The 21,496-nt window shown below is 45.2% G+C and overlaps 1 protein-coding gene across 8 annotated transcripts in view; it reads left to right on the top strand.

The window, feature by feature from the left end:
- The first annotated feature begins 26 nt into the window (after positions 1-26).
- PEG3 (paternally expressed 3) overlaps positions 27-21,496 on the top strand; it is a 32,496-nt gene continuing 11,026 nt past the window's right edge. The window contains exons 1-9 of one of the 8 annotated variants that reach the window (XM_025988618.2): positions 47-294; positions 4,912-4,999; positions 7,032-7,066; positions 7,598-7,727; positions 14,917-14,993; positions 17,352-17,604; positions 18,230-18,319; positions 19,153-19,302; positions 19,387-19,496. In XM_025988618.2, coding sequence (XP_025844403.2) covers positions 17,589-17,604; positions 18,230-18,319; positions 19,153-19,302; positions 19,387-19,496 — 366 coding nt within the window. In that variant the 5' untranslated portion in view covers positions 47-294; positions 4,912-4,999; positions 7,032-7,066; ... (1 more) ...; positions 14,917-14,993; positions 17,352-17,588. Of the gene's footprint in view, positions 295-4,911; positions 5,000-7,031; positions 7,067-7,597; positions 7,728-12,861; positions 13,266-14,916; positions 14,994-17,124; positions 17,605-18,229; positions 18,320-19,152; positions 19,303-19,386; positions 19,497-21,496 lie in introns of those variants that run through there. The other 7 variants (XM_025988615.2, XM_072760421.1, XM_072760376.1 and 4 more) reach the window with 7 other exon arrangements.

Below are 21,496 nucleotides of genomic sequence, written 5' to 3'. Positions count from 1 at the left end.
CAACCATAGCCTGATTGGCAGGGTCCAGAGGCGTGGCGAGGGGCCCGGAGTGGGCAGCTCGGCCGCTGATTGGCCCGCACTGGAGCCCCGCCTCTGCGGAGAGCCCGACAAGGAGATGCACGCAGAGGCTCGGTGCAGACGACGGGAGCTGCGGGAGGACGAGGTCGGAGTGGAAGAACGGGCATGTCCACCTTGGGCTGGTGGCGCCGCAGGGCGCCAGGAGCCCTGTGGGTGTGCTAGACCGTGCACGCGGGCTGCGCCCCGGTCGGCCCTGAGGCAGTGTGGTGAGGGGAGGTGAGTCGGGCCAGTCCCCATCAGTATGATGTCAGGAGGCGGCACGGCGGTCACACACTGCCGTCCAGGGCCCCGGTCAGCGGTGCGGTGGACGGCCGGCGGACTTTGCCTGGCGGGGTCCTCCCTCCGCGGGCCCAAGGTCCGGGTTGCCGCACTTGCCGCGGGCGCCATCTTGCGTGGCCCGCCAGGGTCCTGGTGATGGGCCCTCCCTTTGAGGGGCCGCAGAGCGGGGGCACTGCTGCGCCATCTTGCCTGGTGGAGGTGGGGACAGGGTCGGGCTGGGCGCTGGGGGACTGCTGGGCGGCCGAGTCTCAGGGTTCTCCCTCCGTCCTCGGCTGGGTCTGGGGGCTGCCGGCCACTATATCCATCCCACGGCATCCCTGACAGGATGGGTCCCTCGGGCTGTCCCTGCATCCCTGCCCGTCCTTGGGGGCGGAGCCTGTTTTGCCGCAGTGGCGGCGGGAGGAGCCACAGGCTGCAGGGGGCGGGGCTGAGGGCTTCGTGCCTCCAGGGTACTTTCTCTGCGTGGTGACAGGGTGGGAGCCCCCTTCCCAGCCTGTCCACCCTGGCGCCACCTTCGGTGTGGGCGGTAGAGTTGGCTGCACAGGCGCTCTTCTCATTGGCTGTCTGTGGGCTGGGGTGGGGCCAAGGGCTGTGGAGATTGCGGCTTGCCTGGGCTACGACAGTCTCGTTGGGCCCCGCCCGCCCTGGCGCCATCTTCGGTCTGGGCGGTAAAGTTGGCTGCACAGGCGCTCTTCTCATTGGCTGTCTGTGGGCTGGGGCGGGGCCAAGGGCTGTGGAGACTGCGGCTCGCCTGGGCTACGGCAATCTTGTTGGGCCCCGCCCACTTTGGCGCCATCTTTGGTGGGGTGGCCGAGGTTTGCCGCGCAGGCGCGATGGTGGCTGGCTGGCCACAGTGGGGGGTGGGGCTAAGGGGCTCTGGTGGCCGTGGTGATCCTGTGTTTTATGCAGTGATTGAAGGCTGCGGGCGCCTTCTTTGCTAGTTGAGGGTCTGGCTTTAAAGACTTGCCGTGATGTGGGATCTGGACTCAGACTTTTGAGAATGGGCCACGGTTAGTGACTGGGGGGCCGTATTACTGGCCGGGTCCTTGCGTGTGGTCTGGAGAAGCCAGGCATTGTGTCTGAAGTTTGCTGCGGCGTCCGGCACCGCCGTAAAACCATTAGTCCTGAGGGACAGGGCTACAGGCCGTCGGGATGCCCTCTCCTTGTACCGGGCCACCGTTCACCTATTGTCTGGGGACAGTTTTCACCTTGAGTGTGTCTGGCCCTATCTTTTGGCTGGAGATGTGTTGCGGAGGCCCTGTAGGGGTGGGGTCAGACCTGCGAGGCCCTGCCCACTTTGGCATTCTTTTTGTTGGCTGGCCAGTGGCAGCCGAGACTTAATGCGCAGGCGCCATCTTGAATGATAATGTGCCTAGCCCCGGGGTGCAGGGTGGATCCAAGGGGAGGGGCTCCAGAACTCTGTCCATTCTAGTACTGCTTGTTGGCCGGCAGGTGGCAGCCGAGACTTATTGTGCAGGCGCCATCTTGAGTGACAGTGGGGATGGCCGCAGGAGGAGGGGTGGATCCAAGGGGAGGGGCTCCAGAGCTCCGCCCACTCTAGTACCATTTGTTGGCCGGCAGGTGGCACCGAGACTTATTGCGCAGGCGCCATCTTGAGTGACAGTGGGGCTGACCGCAGGAGGAGGAGTGGATCCAAGGGGAGGGGCTCCAGAGCTCCGCCCACTCTAGTTGGTTTTTTTGGCCGACAGGTGGCAGCAGAGATTTACTGCACTGGCACCATCTTGAATGACAGTGCTGCTGCCCGCGGGGCGGGGGCGGGGGGGTGGCGGGTGGCGCGGGCCCCTAGTACTATTTGTTGGCCGGCAGGTGGCAGCTAAGACTTACTGCGCAGACGCCATTTTGAGTGACAGTGGGGCTGGCCGTGAGGGGTGGGTGGGTCCAGGGTGCTGGAGAGCTCTGCCCACCCTAGTACTATTTGTTAGCCAACAGCTGGCGGCCAAGATTTACTGCACAAGCGCCATCTTGATTGACTGCCGCTGGGCATGGGGGGCAGACCCAAGGGAAGGGGCTGCGGAGCTCTGCCCACTCGCGCACTTATGTTGATCAACAGGTGACAGCTAAAGCTTACTGCGCGGATGTCACCATGAGCGATCGTATTGCTGGGAGCTGACCCAGCGGAGGGCTTTCGTGTATTAAGTGACTAACAGAAGACTGTAAAGTCCTACCCTTTGGATGGTTAGGTTTGTTGGCTTGGGGTGGTTCCCCGAGGCTTCTTGCATTGGCCCCATCTTGAATGATGGCAGAGCTGCGGCAGGGGGTAGGGGGGCTGAGGGAGGGCCTGTCTTGTCCAGCAAGACCGACAGTCTACCGACACACATCCGCCCTAGTGCTCTGTTTGGCCAGTAGTTGGCTGCCGAGTCTGACTGTGCAGGCGCCATCTTGAGTGACTGGCAGAGCTGCAGGGGGCAGTGGTAAAGGAGGTGTTTTCTCGTCCTGATTGATGGAACTGCAGACTTCTGCCTATCCGTGTGTGGTGTTGGCCAGTAGGTGGCTGCCGAGGCTGACTGCAGGCGCCATAGCAAATGACCAGGGAGTTGCTGGGAGTGGCCTGAGGGTGGGGCTGCCTTGTCCTTGAGTGACTAAAGGCAGCTACGGAGCCCTGCCCACCTTTCCTGGCCTAGAGGAGTCTGAGGTTTGCTGTGCGGGCGCCAATGTGGCTGGCCCAGAGCATTTGCTGCAGTGGCCAAACAGCATGGCGGCAGGCACAGTGTTTCCTCAGAAGGATACCAAAGCCATACTCGGGCGTTTGGGGCAGGGCTCACCTGTGCAGTTCTGAGAATCAGTCTGAAATACTTGGGTTCAGATTTAGATATTTTAATAGGTTTGGGGAAGGGCAGGGTCTCAAGTAAGAAAACAGAAGGAGGGCTGTGGATATAAGTTTTGGGGTTTGGAGGGTCTGAGGGCAATATGGAGTTTACACAGAGAAAAAGGTCTAAACGCCTATGAACTAACTGGACAATTCAGAGCTGAGGATCGTTAGAAGAGGGGCGTGGCATGGGAGATTATGGAGAGGAGGCTCCCTTGGCAGGTCAGTATGTGGTTTGGTGAGGGAGGGTGTGGGACCTCTGGAGGGGCGGAGCTTCCTGGAGCTGTGGGGCAGGGTTGCGCATGTGCAGAGCCCTTTGTGGCACTGTCACCACGTTCTCTGGAGGAGAGCAACATTTCCAACACTGAATTAGCTTTCACCATGTTTCTTTATATACATCCTGGACTCCAGAAGGGGGGGTCTCTTCTAGTCCTAGCTCCAACAAAGGAGCTTGTTAGTCCCCACCCCTTTTTTTTTTTTTTTTTGGATGTAGTAGGGAAGGTAACATGTTAGATTCTTCCTTCGCAACCAGGTGGTGAGGGAAGATTAAGTATGTACATCCACTGGTGAATATTATTATTGATATATAGTAAAGGCATAGTCGTGAAGATACTTCCTCCAGGTGCTTCTAATTGATTGAACACATGCTCAGGCACAGTAAGACTTGAAATAGGAAGTATTAATCCACTGGGAGCATGTTGATAATCTTTAAAATGTTATATAAGGTTAAGGCATGATGTTACTACCTAATGATAGTGGTACTAAAGTCCTAATAGAAGTTAATATCTTCATGTTACTTAAATTTGCAGTAAAGTTAAGTTTCTGGTCCTGCATCATTGACTATTGAATGGCAAAACTGGAGTTACGATTCTACATATTCTTGCTATTCCATATGGACTCCATGGAAAATGTCAGTAGATGTTCTGTTTTTCAAAATGACAGTAGGTTGATTTATAACAGTCTGTCATGAGATGTATGATTGAGTTCTCTGAGCATCTGCTTTTCTCTAAAGTGAGAATCAGAAAGTTAAGTGTTGTGGTGAAGAGTGACAGAGACAATAAAAATAAGATGTTAAGCACTATAAGGCATGTAGTTAGTAAGTAATGATACCATAGCTATTTTTCCTCCCAATTTTTGCCTACAACATGCATCCTTTGCTTTTAGAGGGACAGTGTCACATAGTTAATAAATGGGAAGTTGGATTCTTGGATTGGTTTCTTAATGTCTTTACTATTTTGCTGTGCTTGTTAGAAAGGTTTCTGGGGGCAGCCCGGGTGGCTCAGGAGTTTAGCGCCGCCTTCAGCCCATGGTGTGATCCTGGAGTCCCGGGATTGAGTCCCACGTCAGGCTCCATGCCTGGAGCCTGCTTCTCCCTCTGCCTATGTCTCTGCCGCTCTCTCTCTCTCTGTGTCTCTCATTAATAAAATAAATAAAATCTTTTTTTTAAAAAAAGGATTCTGGTATACTCAGAAATTGACTTGCATACCCATTGACAAAACCTCATTGGGAAAAGGCTGTAATGACAGTCCAAGATACAACATGTCACACAGGGAGCAGTCCCAGTGGGCCCTTCCATCATGGGAGGGAGAGTTCTCCTTCCTGGTCTCATCTGACCTCTGCCACTGGAGGAAATGAAGATGCACTTGTTGTGCAGTCATTTTCAGCCTGAGGAATCTGGTATATATACAAAGTAAATTGGTGTCTCATGTTTTCTTTTTCTTCTGCAGCTTTGCCTTTTCCAGCTTCTGCCCTTCTCAGAGACAGCCATCAAGAGGAAGAGGGGACTAGGTGCAAATACTAGGTGGCCAGGCCCAGGTGAGCTGAATTCCCTTCTCACAGTGCTGCACTCATCCTTGGAGTAAACACATTCTTCCTCATCCTGACACTTTCCTGCTGCATATGTGTTCCATATAGCCATGCAAGTGCCATTTATGCTCTGAAAATTCAGACTCCTCTGGTGAATTCTGTGTTTGCCGGAAATTTTCTTTGGCCTCATGCTATCCTTTTCAGTTTCCTACTTCTATTTCCAATACTCAGCTGCACCTTCAGGCCTACTCTTTCTCTCTTGTTGGGTGATTAAAGAAGTATGAGAGATTCATCTGTTCATCTATCAAACATGGCCCTGAGTGGGAAAGGAAGTGTTTTCCTGGAGCTTGTAGTCTATTGGGTAATGAAAAATGTTGAAAAAATAATTGTATCATTCATGTCTTTGAGAGAGAACATTGACTATGAACAGTTAACCCGAAAAAGGCCATGTAGGGCCTTCCTGAGAAGGTCATTGAGGCTAAGTCTGAGCTCTGTAGAGGGAGGATGGTAGTCTTAAGCAGGGGGGACAGAGGCATTCTAGAGATAAGAGCCAAAAGTCTAGAATACCTGGAGCAAAGGAAAGAATTGAGTGGCATTTAATCAAAGTGGAGAAAAGCCATTTGGAGCTGTGTTGTGAAAGACCTTGCAGTGAGAGGTAAGTATATGGGCTTGATATGAAGCATAGTGGGAAACCATTGAGGTTTTAGCCATGAAAGTAACCTGGGAATCAGCTTTGTGTTTTAAACATACCATATGGTTGTGGGGTCCAGAAGGGGGGAGTGTGGAAACAGTGATTGCAGGGAGACCACCTCAGGTCTGGGTGAGATATGATGGCTTGGTTTCAGGTCAGAGCAGGGGGGGATAAGTGAAGTGAATGGATTTGAGAGAGGTACTAGGAGACTCAGTAGGGCTTGTACTTTCTTTCATGGCTTGCAGATGAGATATAGTGAATCATATTGTGTGGGAAAGTGAGAAAAATAACAAAGGTTCATTCCATCAGAATGGACATTCCATGTCCATTTGGACATCCATATGTCCAAACATGGACATTATGCCCAATCTGGGACAGGACTGTGCTAGACTTTGTGTCCTTGGAAGTGGGTAATATAATCACTGGCCTCAGTGTCTACTGAATGAGAACTCTAGTTAAATGAACAGTAAGGAAACATGCTTACCAACACAGGTGTCTATGCTGATGGTATATTACCATCTGGAGAAAAGCTCACATATTGTTCCAGGTGGGCCCCATGGAATGGATTAGTTTATTCCTAGCCTCAGTGTATGCTCCAAGTATCCAATGTCTGGTACTTAAGCCTGTGAAGACTCAAAAACCTAACTTTAGCTAAGGACTCATCTTCCATTAGTAAGTCCACATGAATGAAACTCAGGAGACTTACAGATGCTACTACTGACATATTAGTTTACGTTGAAAAATAGTGTGACTAAAGTACAACGTTCCTTTATTCTCAATTTTGGTTCATCAAATTATGGTGGGAGATAACTACAGTAGTGACCCAAATGCTCAGAAGTACGTATGATCAGCAGATGCTCTCCCTGTAGGCAGACCTATATGGGAAACGAAACCTTGATGAGAAGGTTGCTGGGTGAGTATGGAATGACAATGAGAGGATGTGGACAGGGTTTAATAGCACTGACCTATAAGGTAGCCTGGTGCCACCATCTGGTTGCATTGAAGCTCTTGGTAGGGTTACTAGGACATCAGAGGCCCTCTATCTACAGTCCCCTTCCTCCCTAATTTTATTCAAATTAGGTCTGAACAGAGTAGCCCTTTCCTGTACATGGTTAGATGAACTGTGCTTTGTGTCCTGCCTTTTCATGCCCTTCCTCTTTTAGGGGGAAAAAAAAATCTGATCAGCTAATTACTGACATTAAAATACATTTAGATAAGTCAACCTGGCTAAGAAGACATTCTCTTTAAAGTAGCTTTATTCATTTGCAACTATTTGGGATCTGATCATTAAACTGAACTCTTAGATACTATTTTCCTCTCTTCTGAAATTTTTTGGGGAAACCCCACAAGAATGGACAACAACAAGGAAATTTCGCTGCATTGTGGTAAGTGCTGAGCTTATGTGATAGAGGTAAGCCCAGGGTAATGTGGAGATTACCTGACAGGAGCCATCCAAAAGACCAGAGGGTGGAGATCGTGGCCAGTGTGGTAGGAAGAGTGGTCATTTCCTCTTTGCTGACATTCCCATATAAAATTCATCCCCCAGCAGCCCCTGTTGTCCATATGCTCCTGTTCATGGTCGATTGAACAAGACCAGACCCCTAAGCCTGGAGCAGTGGTTCTCAAAAGTATAGCTTCTTGAGTGCTTCTTGGAATTCCTCTTTCAAAGAAGCACAGACCTCCTAAATCGAAACACCTGGAAAGGGAGGTACATATTTCATAAGTATCTCAGATGGCACCAAGTTTGAGAATCACTACCCTAGAAGAATTTGAGCCATGGTGTGCGCTTATAGATTTGGAAAGCTTGGGTTGCTTAGTCTGTTGGCCCTGGGTGCTTCACCGGGAGGTGAGGTAGGACTGGGTCGGGGGCAGCATTTACCCATATACATGCTGAAGTAGAGAATGTCGGTCTGCAGAAAGAGGCAGGAGACTGGAGCAAACGAGAAGAGAGAGGAGACCGCACACCATGCTGTCCCTGAGAAATGAAGAAAGTAACTGCCTCGCTTCCTGACTTTAAAGTTCTCAATTCCAGCCCCCTCGGATGAGGTAGGTAGAATGAGTGAGGGGGCTGAATCTAGGTGCACCATGAGAGGGATCAAAGTAAGTAAGTATAGATGGGCTTGGAGAAGCTCTCATGGAGCTTCTGTCTCAACTGATGGGATATGGGAAGCCCAAGGTCAAACCAGTGGGGTCCCGGGATTCCTTGATCTCTCCTTACATGTCCCACTCACATCTCCAAGCCTCTGCTCTGTGTTCTTTAATTGAGTTCTTCCCAGTTGAGTTGAACGCTTGACCCAGTGATCCTTTGATTGAGGCGAAAGACACCCCCATTCATGCCTGATGAATTCCATCTTTGTTTCAGTTATGTTGTGAGACCCATATTTTTGTTTTCTGTTCATGAAATGGAAAAGTAAAGTGTTTTAAAACATTTAAATAGCACAAAAACCACAATGGCAACACTTGTCTTGGCAGCACCACAGTCCTATGGTTTTAGGTGATCAAGTTCATGTCTGGAATTTACTCAGATGCTTATGCATATCACATTACCTGGTTAGATATCTAATATATATGAGAACAGATATTTGGAGCTTAAAGAATAGCTAGAAATCCATAAGCTCTTCTGCCCAGGGTGGGAGTGAGACTGGTTTCTGTCATTTGTCTCCTCTCTTTCCCTCCTCTTGGAATTGGTGGTCTTCCTTGGCATCTGGTCCCTTTGTGTCTCTACCTTGGCTCCTGTTTGCCAAATGTGGTCAGACCTTTTAAGATCCTGCCCTTGACTACTACTCAACCCACTTACTACAGAGAGCAGAGAGAAATGCAGAATGTTCAGTAACTAGGGGCCTGTGAGGGTCCACCTCCAAGTCAGGAAATGAAGGGTGATAGGTTGGGCATATGGCCAGAATTCAGTTTGAGTTGTGAGACAGAGGGGAGGGCTTTTGTGTGGAGCGCCATCAAGTGGTGCACAGGCTTGAGTGGGGCGGTATACAGATAGTAGAGGACTCCATGGGAGCAATGTGAGGTGGCCTGAGGGGGAGATGAAGTGTCAGAGTAAGCAGGGGCCATGGACAGAGGACCATCACAACAGAGGGAATGTTGATAAACAGTAACAAGCAGAAAGGAAAAGGAAAGACAAAGAGGAATTGAATTTACTTCCAAATTTTTTATTCAAAAAATTTTTGATTGTGAACTCAGGATAATACTTAAACTAAAATATAAAAAGAAATGGAAGTATATTTTATTATTTTTTTATTTTCCCTGGTTTATGAATAGTCTATACAAGTTCATATGGAACTTTTCTTCTGGTTTAGTTTATATGTACTTCCATATGTTTAAATATCTATGTAGTTGTTTTAGCATATGTTTTTATTTTAACACAAATGAGAGCACAATTCATTAATGTTTCATACTGAAGCTACAAGAGTGGTTCATAGGATGTGAGACAGTGGTTGGGGGGAGCATGTGATACATCATCTGGAGAGCACATAGAATAGGTCCACCACATTTTCAGTCTCCATTTACATGTGTGTATGTGTTTCTTTGTGTTTTTACATGTACTATTTTGTGGCTGTTTAACAGTGTCTACGAGAATTTCCATATAAATACATTTTCATCTATAACTTTGCTTTCTGCAAAAAACACGTTACATTTCTTTGTGTGGACATTTTCATTTTTTCGTGTACATATATGAGCCATGTGTGCTGTACAATTTTATACCCTATTATTTTAAATTAATGTTTCCAAATTTTTTTTATATTAATGGTTTCCATGAAGTTTAAATAAACCAGTGTGTCTATAGAATGGAATACTATGTGGCCTTCAGAAAGAATGACGTAGATCTCTATGTGCTAGTATAGAAGGATTAACCATCATAGATTACTAGGTTTTAAAATGCACACACAAGGGGGTACCTGGTTGGCTCAGTGGATAGAACTTGTGACTCTTGATCTTAGGGTTATGGTTTGAGCCCCACGTTGGGTGCAAAATTTATTTAAAAAAATAAAAGTAGATATAAAATGCACATTTAATGCAGAACTCCTAATGTGATCTCATTTGGGTAAAAATGAGATGCTACTCTATATGGATGTTAAAGTTAGTATAGCTGCAAATTTGATCAATGGATGTGGCTTATAATTTCTACATTAAATACCCTGTCATTGAACATTGTACTATCTTTTATGTTTCTAATCAGAACGTAAAGTTATAAAACTTTTGGAAATCATGACTACATAACATTCATTAGAGATTTTATCTGTTTTCATTCCTTCCTATTTGATGAAAATTTTGGAGGAATGCTGTGTTTTTAGTGCACTCATTTATTTGGATGTGAATAAAGTGTGTTTGTTTTGACCTTAGTGGCCTTAGGCTTCCAGGATGGAATACTGGTGCTGAAATACAGAATTTCTTGTCAGGAGGCCAACACTGGTTTTATTATTCTTTCCTAATGTTAAAGGCTATCTCCAACCATCTTAGAAATGCATACTTGAATAACTGGTCAGAAATTAAAGTGTTGGCCATCTCCTCTTGTTACTTTTATTAAAATTACCTTACTGCTTAGTCCTCAGAAAGTTCATAGTTTGTATTTAAAGTTTATGCTTTTCTTGACTGAAAAAACTTTATTATAAATTAAATCCCACATGTGTAAATACTTCCAGGCAAGTTAGTTTGGGGACTGTATTAGCCCTGCTAGTGTATTTGTCCTAACACATCATTGTGTTAGAAGAAGACTTTGTTATCATATGTTTGGGTCATTTTACAGACAACCCCCTGCTCCCATCATACACACATACTTTCTTCAAAATTCTCCCGATATATTTGTACATATATTTATCTAGAGGAACTAGATTCTCAATTTGTCAAAGCTCCCAACCTTGTTACGGAATTTCAGTTTATGTTCAAGAAAGGATTAACAATAATTTCCACATTCCCATCCTAAAACATATATTTTTATTTATTTAGGACTTGTTTTATATCCTTCTATAAATTTTTAAAATTTTTGTTTGGAGTTGCAAATATTTTGTTGAATTTATTTATGGAAATTTATTTATTTTGTTATTAATGGGATTCTTTTCTTGTATTTATTGACCGGGTTTTTCAGCTCAAAATGCTTTTTTCACATGATGCCTTTCATTTCTTTTTATCAGTTGTGTTTGGTAGGTTTTCTCCAGGCTAGTGTTGAATGATGGTTGTGGAGGACCACCCTTCCGTGTTCCCACCTTTAGTTGGAATACTTTTTAGTGTTCAGTCTGCTTGCATTTATTTGAGATCTTTATTCTTAAATGGTCTCCGAGTTTTTAGCCTTTGCTAGGAATATATAAGAAGCTATTGAAGTTAGCAAATGCTTTTTAACATGTAACAGTGTTCACAGGATCCCCCTTCCCCCTTTAATCGATCATTTAGAATAGTCCACTAGAATTGGGGTATCGTCCTTGTGTTCCTAGTATAGGCTTTTATGATCATGGGCTATTTAGGCTTTTCTAGGTTGGATTTATTAAACGTTTTTGCATTTAAGTACAAATATGTTTATTGGACCCCTCTGTGTTCCAGTCCTATGAAGATAAAGTATGATGATGGAAAATGGCCTTCCTTGCCCTCAGGGACTTTGGGGATAAGTATGGGAACTCTCATTTCTACTGGGTTCCTGTATCTTCAAGCACATCTCTCATAATATGTGTAAATTGTTACTGTTGGCCTTTCTGGGCTGTCCTTAGAGGGCTTCCCCCTCAGCTTCAACATCTCATGTGATCGTATCAGGCAAACCTTTAGCCAGCTTCTTTTTAATGCTTTCGTATCAGCCACATCCAAACCTGTATCTTCTGTTTTCTTCAACGGTAGACATGGCTGTTGCCATGGAGGCAGAAGCTGGACTGGGGAAGTGGGGGCGAAGTGGGTAGAGCAGTTACGCTTTTGATTGGCCAGAGGCACTGTCACAGGATGAGTTCACCTGGGATTTCAGTCTTCCTGAGTGTAAGGTGAGTATGTAGCCCTAGCAGGTACTAACTCAGAATATTTGAGTTGCCCTTTGAGCTGCAAAGGCAGCTCTGGAGGTCAGAGTTGAGTCAGGGGCAAGGGTTGGGTCACTCAACCAAAGAGCACCTCACTTTGTCTCACAGGGCTCACCTGCTATCAGGTACCCCTGTAGGAGGATGTCAACCAGTAGTTCCTCTTCCTGAGTTTGACTCTTGATGACTGATAGGACTGCAGTTATACAGTAGCACATTGACAACATAACACTTCTCTGACATGCGCTTGTCCCTTTCCATGGCTCCATGTGTAAAATGTCACCTGCCATCATTTACTGGGGTAGCTTTTTTGTGCTGCCAGTGTTACCTTTTATAAACTGGAAGTTAGATATACATATAAGGACTTAATTGTAGAGGGCAGCTGACTTTTTAGCTTTTTTCCCCTTACTAATATTTTATCTACTTGACCTTAACTAGAGACTTGCTAGTTCAAAAAGAATGGGCATTTTTTTTCTTCTTCTTTTTTAAAGATTTATTTATTTATTCATAAGAGGCAGAGAGAGGCAGAGACACAGGCAGAGGGAGAAGCAGGCTCCATGCTGGGAGCCGGATGTGGGACTTGATGCCTGGTCTCCAGGATCACGCCCTGGGCTGAAGGTGACGCTAAACCAGTGGGCCACCGGGGCTGCCCAAGAATGGGCATTTTTAATGTTTTTAAACCATTATGCTGAAACAGCATCTGGAAACATGGTTCATGTCTGCAACAGGCAGCTTCTCACCAATGTCAGTTTTTCTTTTTGATTTTTATTTTTGAAATACTTGCCCAAGTGATAAGCCAAAAAAATATTCACTGTAATATTTTACATATCTTTGACTTCTGGTATAACTGTGTTGGATCTTACCATTGATTTTAGGAACTGTGTTTTTATTTTTATGTTGAGACACTTATCTTTCTGTTGCTCTTTCTAAGAGCTTTTCACGTTTTGAATATTAACTATCACCTGTGTTGCAAAATATTTTTCCTCCTCCTTGTCTGGTTTGTTCTGGTTGTTTTTATAGTACAGAAAATTTTTATTTTCATGTCTGCTGTTGGAATTCTGCTTGAGCATTCTCCCTGTCCCTATTCTTTGCTGTTGCAAGTAAATGATGCCTCTGTGAACATATTTGAGAATTGTATCTTTGTGCATGTGGGCAGATAGGTCTGTCAGTTAGGTTTCAGAGGGAGAATCATTAGGATAGGGGATGGCATAATAATTGCTGGAGACCTGAAGAGTATATTCAATTTATAGCTGCAATTTCTACATGTCATTTCTGGGTTTCAGAAGTTCCAAAGTTGATTCTTTGGGGTTTTCTAAATTGCCCGCCATCTGGTTTATGGTGTGACCTTGGACTCCAGTAGGGTGGGATGGGCAGGGAAGGGAGGAGACCCCCCCTCAGCATTAAGATGTCAGTGTTACATGCATCCATTCAATGGGCAGCACAGTCTATAAGGCCTCTACTAGTTCTTTTGTTTCTTGTTTTGTTTTTAACTTTGGATTTATTTTTTTGACTAAGTAATACATGCTCATGGTAAAAAAAAATAAATAAATAAAAACAAAAAAAAAGGAGAATATACAGTGAAAAAGTAAGTTTCCCTTCTTTTCCTGGCAGCTCCCAGTTCCCTTCTCCAGAGGCCAGTCATTATCAATCACTATTAATAGTCTCCTATATATCATTACAGAAATCGTCTAAGTAAATGGATCTGTTTTTATAGTTTCTTAGAATGCTATACACTTTGCTGTGTCCCATTTTGCAGTTAACGGGTCTCCAGGATCACACCCCGGGCCAAAGACAGGCGCTAAACCACCGAGCCACCCAGGCTGCCCTGGGTTATTTTCTTTTTAAGATTTTTATTTATTTGAGAGAAAAAGTGAGCAGGGGGAGGGGAAGAGAGAAAGGGAGAAGCAAACTCCCTGCTGAACAGGGAGCCCTATGTGGAGCTCGATCCCAGGACTCTGGGATCATGATCTGAGCCAAAGGCAGAAACTCACCCAGGCACCCCTTATTGTCAGGTTAGAAATGCCCATCCTTGTTCCATAATTATAAAAAGTAATCTTTTATATACTTTACTTTGATTTTAGTTTTAGCATTTTTATATATGGTATGACTTTTTCCCTTAAGTGAATGATTGGCTAGTTTTACTAAAGTAACTCATACATTCCTTACTAGTTTGTAAATGCCACTTTTCATGCCAATACTGAACACTCGACTGTATTGTCAACTCAGACTAAGAAATTCCTAAATGAATCCGTTTCTTTTGTCATAAATTACTAGTGCATCTCTTTTGTTGTATTTCATTGGCTTTGATGGTATAAACAAAACCATCATTTGTTATTTTTATGTAGTTTTTCTGCCTTCAGGCATATTATAAAATAATTTTCTTACCTGAGATTATGTTAAAATATTTTTTAAATGTTATGTATGATTTGTTGGCCTTTTGATACATGAGTTTGTAAAATATTGATAGAAATGGAATTCTTCCATGTCAACTTTAGAATCACTGCCAAGTTCGTCAAAGTTAATATTCTTTGAGGTTCCATTAAATAGTATGGATTAATTTTGGGGAGGTTTCAGAACTTTAATATACTAGATCCATATATCTCCCATAATTATATTGTGTCTTTTCAGTTATTGTCTTTTATTATTATAATATAATTTGTAGTTTTATTAACATGGTTGTCATTACCTTTTATTAAATCTTTTCTATCTTTACAATAGTAGTTCTCTTCCCATTTTTTAAAATTTGTTATTGCTGATACATTTTAGGGAGTCTGTTATCAGTGATTCCTTATTATTGTAAGGTCTATTTCCATTGATCACAGTATCTGAGTGGACAGTCTTATATGACTGAATGATAGTTTTAGATCTTTATGCTTCGGATTTGTTTTTCTTGCCTTGTAATTGGCTAGAACTCTGTAGAATCATGTTCAACAGTGATAGGGTTAAACACTTTTGTGTCTGCTTTTATAACTGACTTTGGTCTGTGGTTTGTTAGTGCTAGCTTTGTCTTGGGTTTTTGAATTACTCTGGTTTCATAAAGATAATTTGAAAGCTCTCTCTTTCTCTTTGGTTCGATTATATGACGTGGGAATTGGCCTTTTCTTGAATAGGATATATAAGGCCTCATCTCTAATGCTGAGTTCACAGACATTTGGAGAATTAATTTTCTGACACTCTTTTTACATTTCTCTCATGTTTATTTGTCCATGTATTTTTTTTCTTTAAAATGTCTGCAGGTCCCTGGCATTTTGACTCTGTTCCTGTGGATAGCTGCTTGTTCTGAAGTTCCAGAAAGGATCTTATTCCCAAACAGGTATCCTGTTGCCTCCAGGAAGTTGGACTAGTGTTTTCTAGGGGACTGGGGTTTCCTCTGGAATCTGGATGCCAAGAGCAGACTTGGGCTTTCTGCCCTTGTGTCTTTGCCATTCAGGCATGCTGGTTTTTGAGAATGGTGCTTTTGTCAGAGACAGTACCTTTTAGCCAAGTCCTGTGTGAAATTGACTGTTTTCTGCCAGAGTATCACACCGGTTCCCCAGAACCTGAACACTTGCCCCTTTCCTTCCCCTGCTTTGGAATCTTCTGCCCAGAGGGGTATGACCTAGTACCCTTCTCTCTGTTGGTACCTGCCCTAGGACAGGGCAGTCAGGGAGGCAGTGCTTCATTCACATTCGTGATGGATGTGTGTTTGTGAGGTTGGTGCTCCCGAGGACAGAGGTGGGAGAGGGCATGGGAGAACAGTGTGTACATGAATAGAGTGCAAGCCCATCACTGCCACGGGGACCCAGCATGGCATAGCTTTCTACATTTGCTCCTAAATAATAAACACCTTGTTTTCTCTTTAGATATTTTTTTAAAAAAGACCTCTTACTTTTAAATGTGCTGGTTTCCTTTTAAAACAAAAGCAGAGACTATGCTGCATATGCTTTAGTTCTTCTCTGGAAGTAAAGCCAGAAGTACAAAACTGTCAGGTGAATAAATTGACCCACCCAAGCCTAGACTGTGTTCCCAGAGTGCCTACTCCCTCATACTATTTGTGGCTGTCCACAGCGAGAAATGTGTAGCCTTAACTGGTTACGTTATACTCAGTTTAAAGGATTTTTCAAAAAAGATGGTCAGATAATAAAAATGAAGACAATGAGGGAAATAAATGAAAAACTACAGAGGATTATCAGAGCTGTTTCTTTCCAGACAAATAAACCTTGGCAAGATTGATCAAGGCTATTGCATGAAGAAGTTTGATGGCCACTGTATCATATTCTTACAGAGTAATCTGTTTATCACCTGTATAGGGTTTCTGTAGCTTCATCAAAATTGCATTTAATTTTCCCCCAGTGTACTAGGCAGCATTGTAAGAGAGCTTCATGTATACCCCCAATGGCTTCCCACCCAGTTGTCTAGGAATACCAAGAAGGGGCTGCTAGAAAAGTGGGGGGGGGAGGGTTGAGAGGAGGCAACACACCAGAATGTCTTTTAAAAGCAGTGGCAGAGAGGTTAACCCAGGATGTTCTCTCTCCCCAGAAACTTTGCTGTGTTTCTGCAGGCACACAGTAACATATGCCTTTATCTAAAACCAATTCTAAAGTGGATTTGTGTTTGTTATTTTCAGTATGTTATTTTAGTGTTGATACCTGACTTTGTGTCAGGCACTAGAGGACACAAGAATAGAAAAGTTAATCTCTAATCAATCCATTTAGTAGAGTTTACAGTTTGCTATCGGGAGAGGGGCATGTTAACTATTTAAAAATAAATGTGATGAGTGCTTGCAACACCGAAGAGATGAAGTACATCAAGAAGCCTACCTGAGGAAGTGCCGTTAGCAGAGCCTCAGACTGGGTTTTGGGACTCGCACTCATCAGAAGAGTGTGCGGTGCTGATGGAAGGATTCCTAAGTATACATGCAGACTGTGCCACTCTGGCCAGTAGAACTTTCCACAACAATGGAGATGTTCAGGAATAATCAGAAATGGCAATTTGGTCCCCATTCCCTATAGTCTCCTTTCCATCTTTGCTGAGAAAAAAATTGACCTCCAGTTTCAGTAATGGCTACCTTGAGCATTGCCCATGTGTAGACATGGGGTAGTTAGGCCTTTAGGTATATTGACTTACTTAATTTCACAGTTTTAAAGGCGCTGAGGGCTTTTGTTCCCCATGTGTAAATAAGGGTACAGACTCCAGGACATTGAATAGTTGCCCACGGTCACAAAACCAGTTAGTAGCAGGGCTAACTTTGAAAGGGGTCTGAGTGGTGCCAAGAGGTCCTGGTTGTAGCTCCCATGTGAGGCCAACTTTGTGTGTTATCTGTGTGTCTGTTTATTGCGGGTTTTTGCATCCCAGCCCCCTTGGCCTGTTCACAAAGCATTGTTGATGCCCCATGTAGGGCAGCCCCACTCTGCTGCCTGATCCTCAACTTCTGGGACATGTGTATATCTCCTTACGATCTACAGGTCCCTGAGTACTGACTGTCACAGGCTGCTGCGTCTTTCCTGTTGACTCATGTTTGGTTCCTCCAGTGAAAATTTTACTTAGAAAAATGCTGCCTCCAAAGTACTTGTCTGCCACCAAACCCAAGAAGTCTTGGGTTCCAGATGTGTATGAGCTAGACAGTGACTTGACTAAGGAGCCGGATGCCACCATAAGAGAAGGTGCAACTGACCCTGAATTCTTTCATCAGAGGTTTCGGAATTTCCTCTACGTGGAATTTGTTGGGCCTCGGAAGACGCTGTTCAAACTCAGAAACCTCTGCCTCGATTGGTTGCAGCCGGAGACTCGCACTAAGGAGGAGATTATTGAGCTCTTGGTCCTTGAGCAATACCTGACCATCCTTCCAGAAAAGATCAAGCCTTGGGTGCGGGCAAAAAAGCCAGAGAACTGTGAGAAGCTAGTTACTCTGCTGGAAAATTACAAGGGGATGTATGAGCCAGGAGGTGAGACTTTGTAGAAGCATGTTGGAGGCAGTCAGGGGAGTGTGAGCTCCCTGGGGTTCGCAGCCTCAGCACTGCTTGTGTTGGAGGCTTGATCATTCTCTTCTGGGGGGCCAGCTCGATATAGGACGTACAGTGACACCTCTTGCCCCTCTCTACCCACAGGGTGCCAGTTGCACTATCTCCCCAGCCGTGACAGCCACAACATGATGTTGCCAAATGTCACCTGGGAAGTAGAATGCCTTGGTTAAGGACCACCCACCCCAAGGTGGTGTGAGAAGGAAGAGCAATACTTAAGTGAGGGCCTCCGTGAGGAACTGGTGAGCCCCTGTGGGCCTCACAGCCCTGGGCCTGGTTCCCTTTTGTGAAACAGAGGGTGTGTTATCCAGAGAGGTATCTGTGGCTGCTGTTTAGAGATGAGATGGGAGAGGAGTTGCAGTCACATTGCCCACCAAGGAGCAGTAGGAAGCTGAGGAATGAGAGGATCTGATCCTCTAGGATCAGATCTAGCTTGCTCTGGAGGGTGGGTAGGGGGGTGGGGGCAAGGACAGACTCCACTTGGAGGAGCTATTTGAGAACACAGGCAAGAGGTGATAAAGCATTAAGTCATTGTCTGGTGTCCTCTCAGACGACAACAACAGTGACATCCACAGTGAAGACAGCATGAGCCGAAAGGGAGCAGAGTCCCCACCACCACGCTCCGCCTCTTCTTTCTGCAGTGAGTAACCCTGTCAGAATATGCCCCTGTTGGGGCATGCTTCCAGACTTCAATCTAGCTTCCCTTCACCAAGACTGCCATGTGGCATGGAAGTACAGCAGTGGGCATGAAACCTTCAGTGAAGACAGCAGCTCCTTCCCCAGGGCCACTGCTGCTACTCACAGGTCTGAGGGGAAAGTAAATTAATTGATGACCTAAAGAGACATTTTTAATATCAAAGACACTAGTATGTGGCATGATATACAATTTTCTTTTTAAATAATGAGACAGTATTTAAAGCTGTTGGAAATTTGTAGCAGGCTGTTTGAAGGTATGTCCACAGCCTCCCCACTGTGAGGGGCAAAGTTCATCACTACTCTCTCTAAAAGCTGATTTTTTTTTGGCTAAAGGTTCTTCAGTGACCTTTTTAAAAGGAGGCTTGCTTTTGGGGAGGGGATGTGTTTTGTTGAAGTAGTGTAATGTGTTTGTGAAGATTGTCAGGGGTGAACCCAACAGTAGAGGGTCTAAAGTCATTGTCCTGAGTGTGGGCTTGTCTGTGTAGGAACTGGGAAACCAACAGAAGTGTTCGAAGAAGAATTAACCTCTAAGCCAGCCTTTGGAACTTGCTTTGCAATGTGCCCCACTTAGGCAAAGCCTCCAGCAATGGGTGGGGTTCCAAGTGTAGGGTAATAGGAAGAGCCCAGATCCTGTTAGGGAGTCTGGAGACCTCAGAGTGGGATCCATTTCCTTAAGGGAGGAGCAAGGAGAGTGTTCCTTTCCCAAGTGCTATGTGTGTACGTGGAGGGAGAGCACAGGTGTCCAAGCACTTGTTAACCAGTGTCTGGCTTTCTCAGGTGACCGAGACCGGGAATGGGACCAGGACTGGGACCGAGATCGGAAACGGGACTGGGAGCTAGACTGGGACCGGGAGAGTGAGCGGAGAGGCAGAAGCAGAGACCTGGAGTCTCGAGACCGCTGGCCATATACCAGGAATCCCAGAAGCAGTAAGTCCCACACTCTGATGTCCTTGATGAGTATGCAGGGTTAGACTGGTTCTTGTTCCTTCCCAATGCCTTTTCTCTTCCCAGGACTTCCTCAACGGGATCTTTCCCTTCCTCTGATGGAGAAAACAAGTTTTGCGACGGAAAGAGAGCGCAAACGTAGGGACTCTGTGATGGATTATGAGTCAAGATCCCAGGTATGCTTAGGCTTCCTCTCTTTCTGGAAAGGCCATCTTCCTTTCATGGCAGAAATGCCTTTCTTTACCGAGAGAGGGTAATCCACTCCCTATAATTCATCCACTCCCTATAATCCCAGCAGGGATTGGGGCCAGTTATTCCCTGCAAAGAGCCCATGCCCTTTCCCAGAAGTGGCAAGTGGCTGGGGTGACTCCCATTTTCTCATTTATCCATGAAGTCAGAAGGAACACTTATCCGCTCAGCATCTGGGTCATGTGGTACTTTGGTCATGTCAGTTGTTCCCTGTGGGGCCAGAGAAGCAGAACTGTTCTGGAGATCTTTCTGGCCAGCCCACTGTGGGGAGCCAGGGAAGTTGCAAAGCCATACAGCAGACTGGCAAAGGAGAGCAGAGGCTCTATAGCCAACGTGAGCTGGGTTCGAAGCCCAACTCTGCCACCTGTTGGGTGTGCAGCCTCCAACCATTTACTTAAGCAAGCTGAACCTCAGTTTCCTCATCTGCAGGATGGATGTGGCGATTGGCTTAACAGGGTTGCTGGGAGGAGTGAGTGCGATTCTTAGGTACTTGTGAAGTGCTTAATATGATGTCTGGCATGTGGTTGGCACAGCCTACCTGTCAGTGGTTATGGCTGTAACTTTAAGAGGTGATGTGCTAGAAAATTGGTGAAGGAAAAAAGGACTTGAGATTTGAGCTGACCTTTAATAACAAAGGTGATGTACAACATGGCATTATGAAGAGGAGCCATAGCATGGAAAGGGCTCTGAGAGGAAGGGGGTGGCTGAGTGTGTGGAGCCTGCATCTGATCTTACTATTAATGATAAGGACTTCCCCCATGTCCGGGGTACAGTGGTGGTTGAGATAATTAGGGTCCCTGAATGCCCTGGAAACTTTGAACCTTACAACAGAGAAGGGCATTCAACCATCCCACAAATAAGTAATAAGTTTATATATAAATACCATATATGACTGCTCATTATACAGATTGCTGCTAAGGAAAAATTGGGGGTTATGACAAATTGTCATGAGGGTCTTGATTTAGATTTGAAAAGAAAATATCTTGAAGGCAGTAACATTTGACATCTGAAAGACAGGAACAGTTGGCTGGGTATAGTGTTGGAGTCAGAGCCCAGGCAAAGGCCCTGAGGCAGGAACCAAACAAAGACCAGGTTGGGCAGAACATAGAGGGCAAGAGACCCAAGATAGCCTGAGGCACGGGTAGGCCTGGTCACTGGTGTCCTGTAGCCAAGCAAAGAGCTCAGTTCTATCCCCAGTGCACTGAGATATATTAATAATGGTTCCTGCAGTGGGATATATGACTTGGGATCAGCTGACAGAGGGCTTTGTATCTTACCCTGAGAGGTCTCTCCTTTGTCCTCTGTCCTAAAGGCAAGCAAGGATCCACAGGTCTGTATGAGAAGGAAGGATAGGGTCCAGATACTGAAAGCAGAGCTCCTGCAGCAAGAGTAACTGACAGGGGAGGGGATGTGGAAGAAGGTCAGAGGTGACTCACTTCCTCCAGGCCAGATGCCCATATGTCAGGGAAACAATTGAAGTTTGTGATGCACTTAGTTTGTTGCTAATTTTGTGCCTTATTTAAAGAAACCAAATTGACCAAAATTTTAGGAATCTAGATTAAAAAAAAATCATAGACTCTCTCTTGATGATGAAAAAAGTCTAATTGATATGCGTTTGCCACCCATGTAGGTGGTCTGTGATGAATATCAGTGACTCCTGAGCACTGCTGTGCCAGATGGGAACTAAGTTTTCACTGTGATATGTGGGGAAATGAGAAATATAAGTGTCCTTATTTTGGTAGTGTTAAAATTATGAAATAAAGGTGATAGATTAGTAATTGGCTATTGTCTTATTTTGCTTTTTAAATGCCCCTCCTTGATGGGAGCCTGGATGGCTCAGTTGGTTAAGCATCCAACTCTTGATTTCAGCTCAGGTTTTGGTCTCAGTGTCTTTAGTTCAAGTTTCATATTGGGCTCCATCCTGGGT

Source organism: Vulpes vulpes, chromosome 1 (genome assembly GCF_048418805.1).
Source record: "Vulpes vulpes isolate BD-2025 chromosome 1, VulVul3, whole genome shotgun sequence".
In the NCBI taxonomy this organism is placed as follows: Eukaryota; Metazoa; Chordata; class Mammalia; order Carnivora; family Canidae; genus Vulpes; species Vulpes vulpes.
This window is presented reverse-complemented; position numbering and strand designations above follow the sequence as displayed.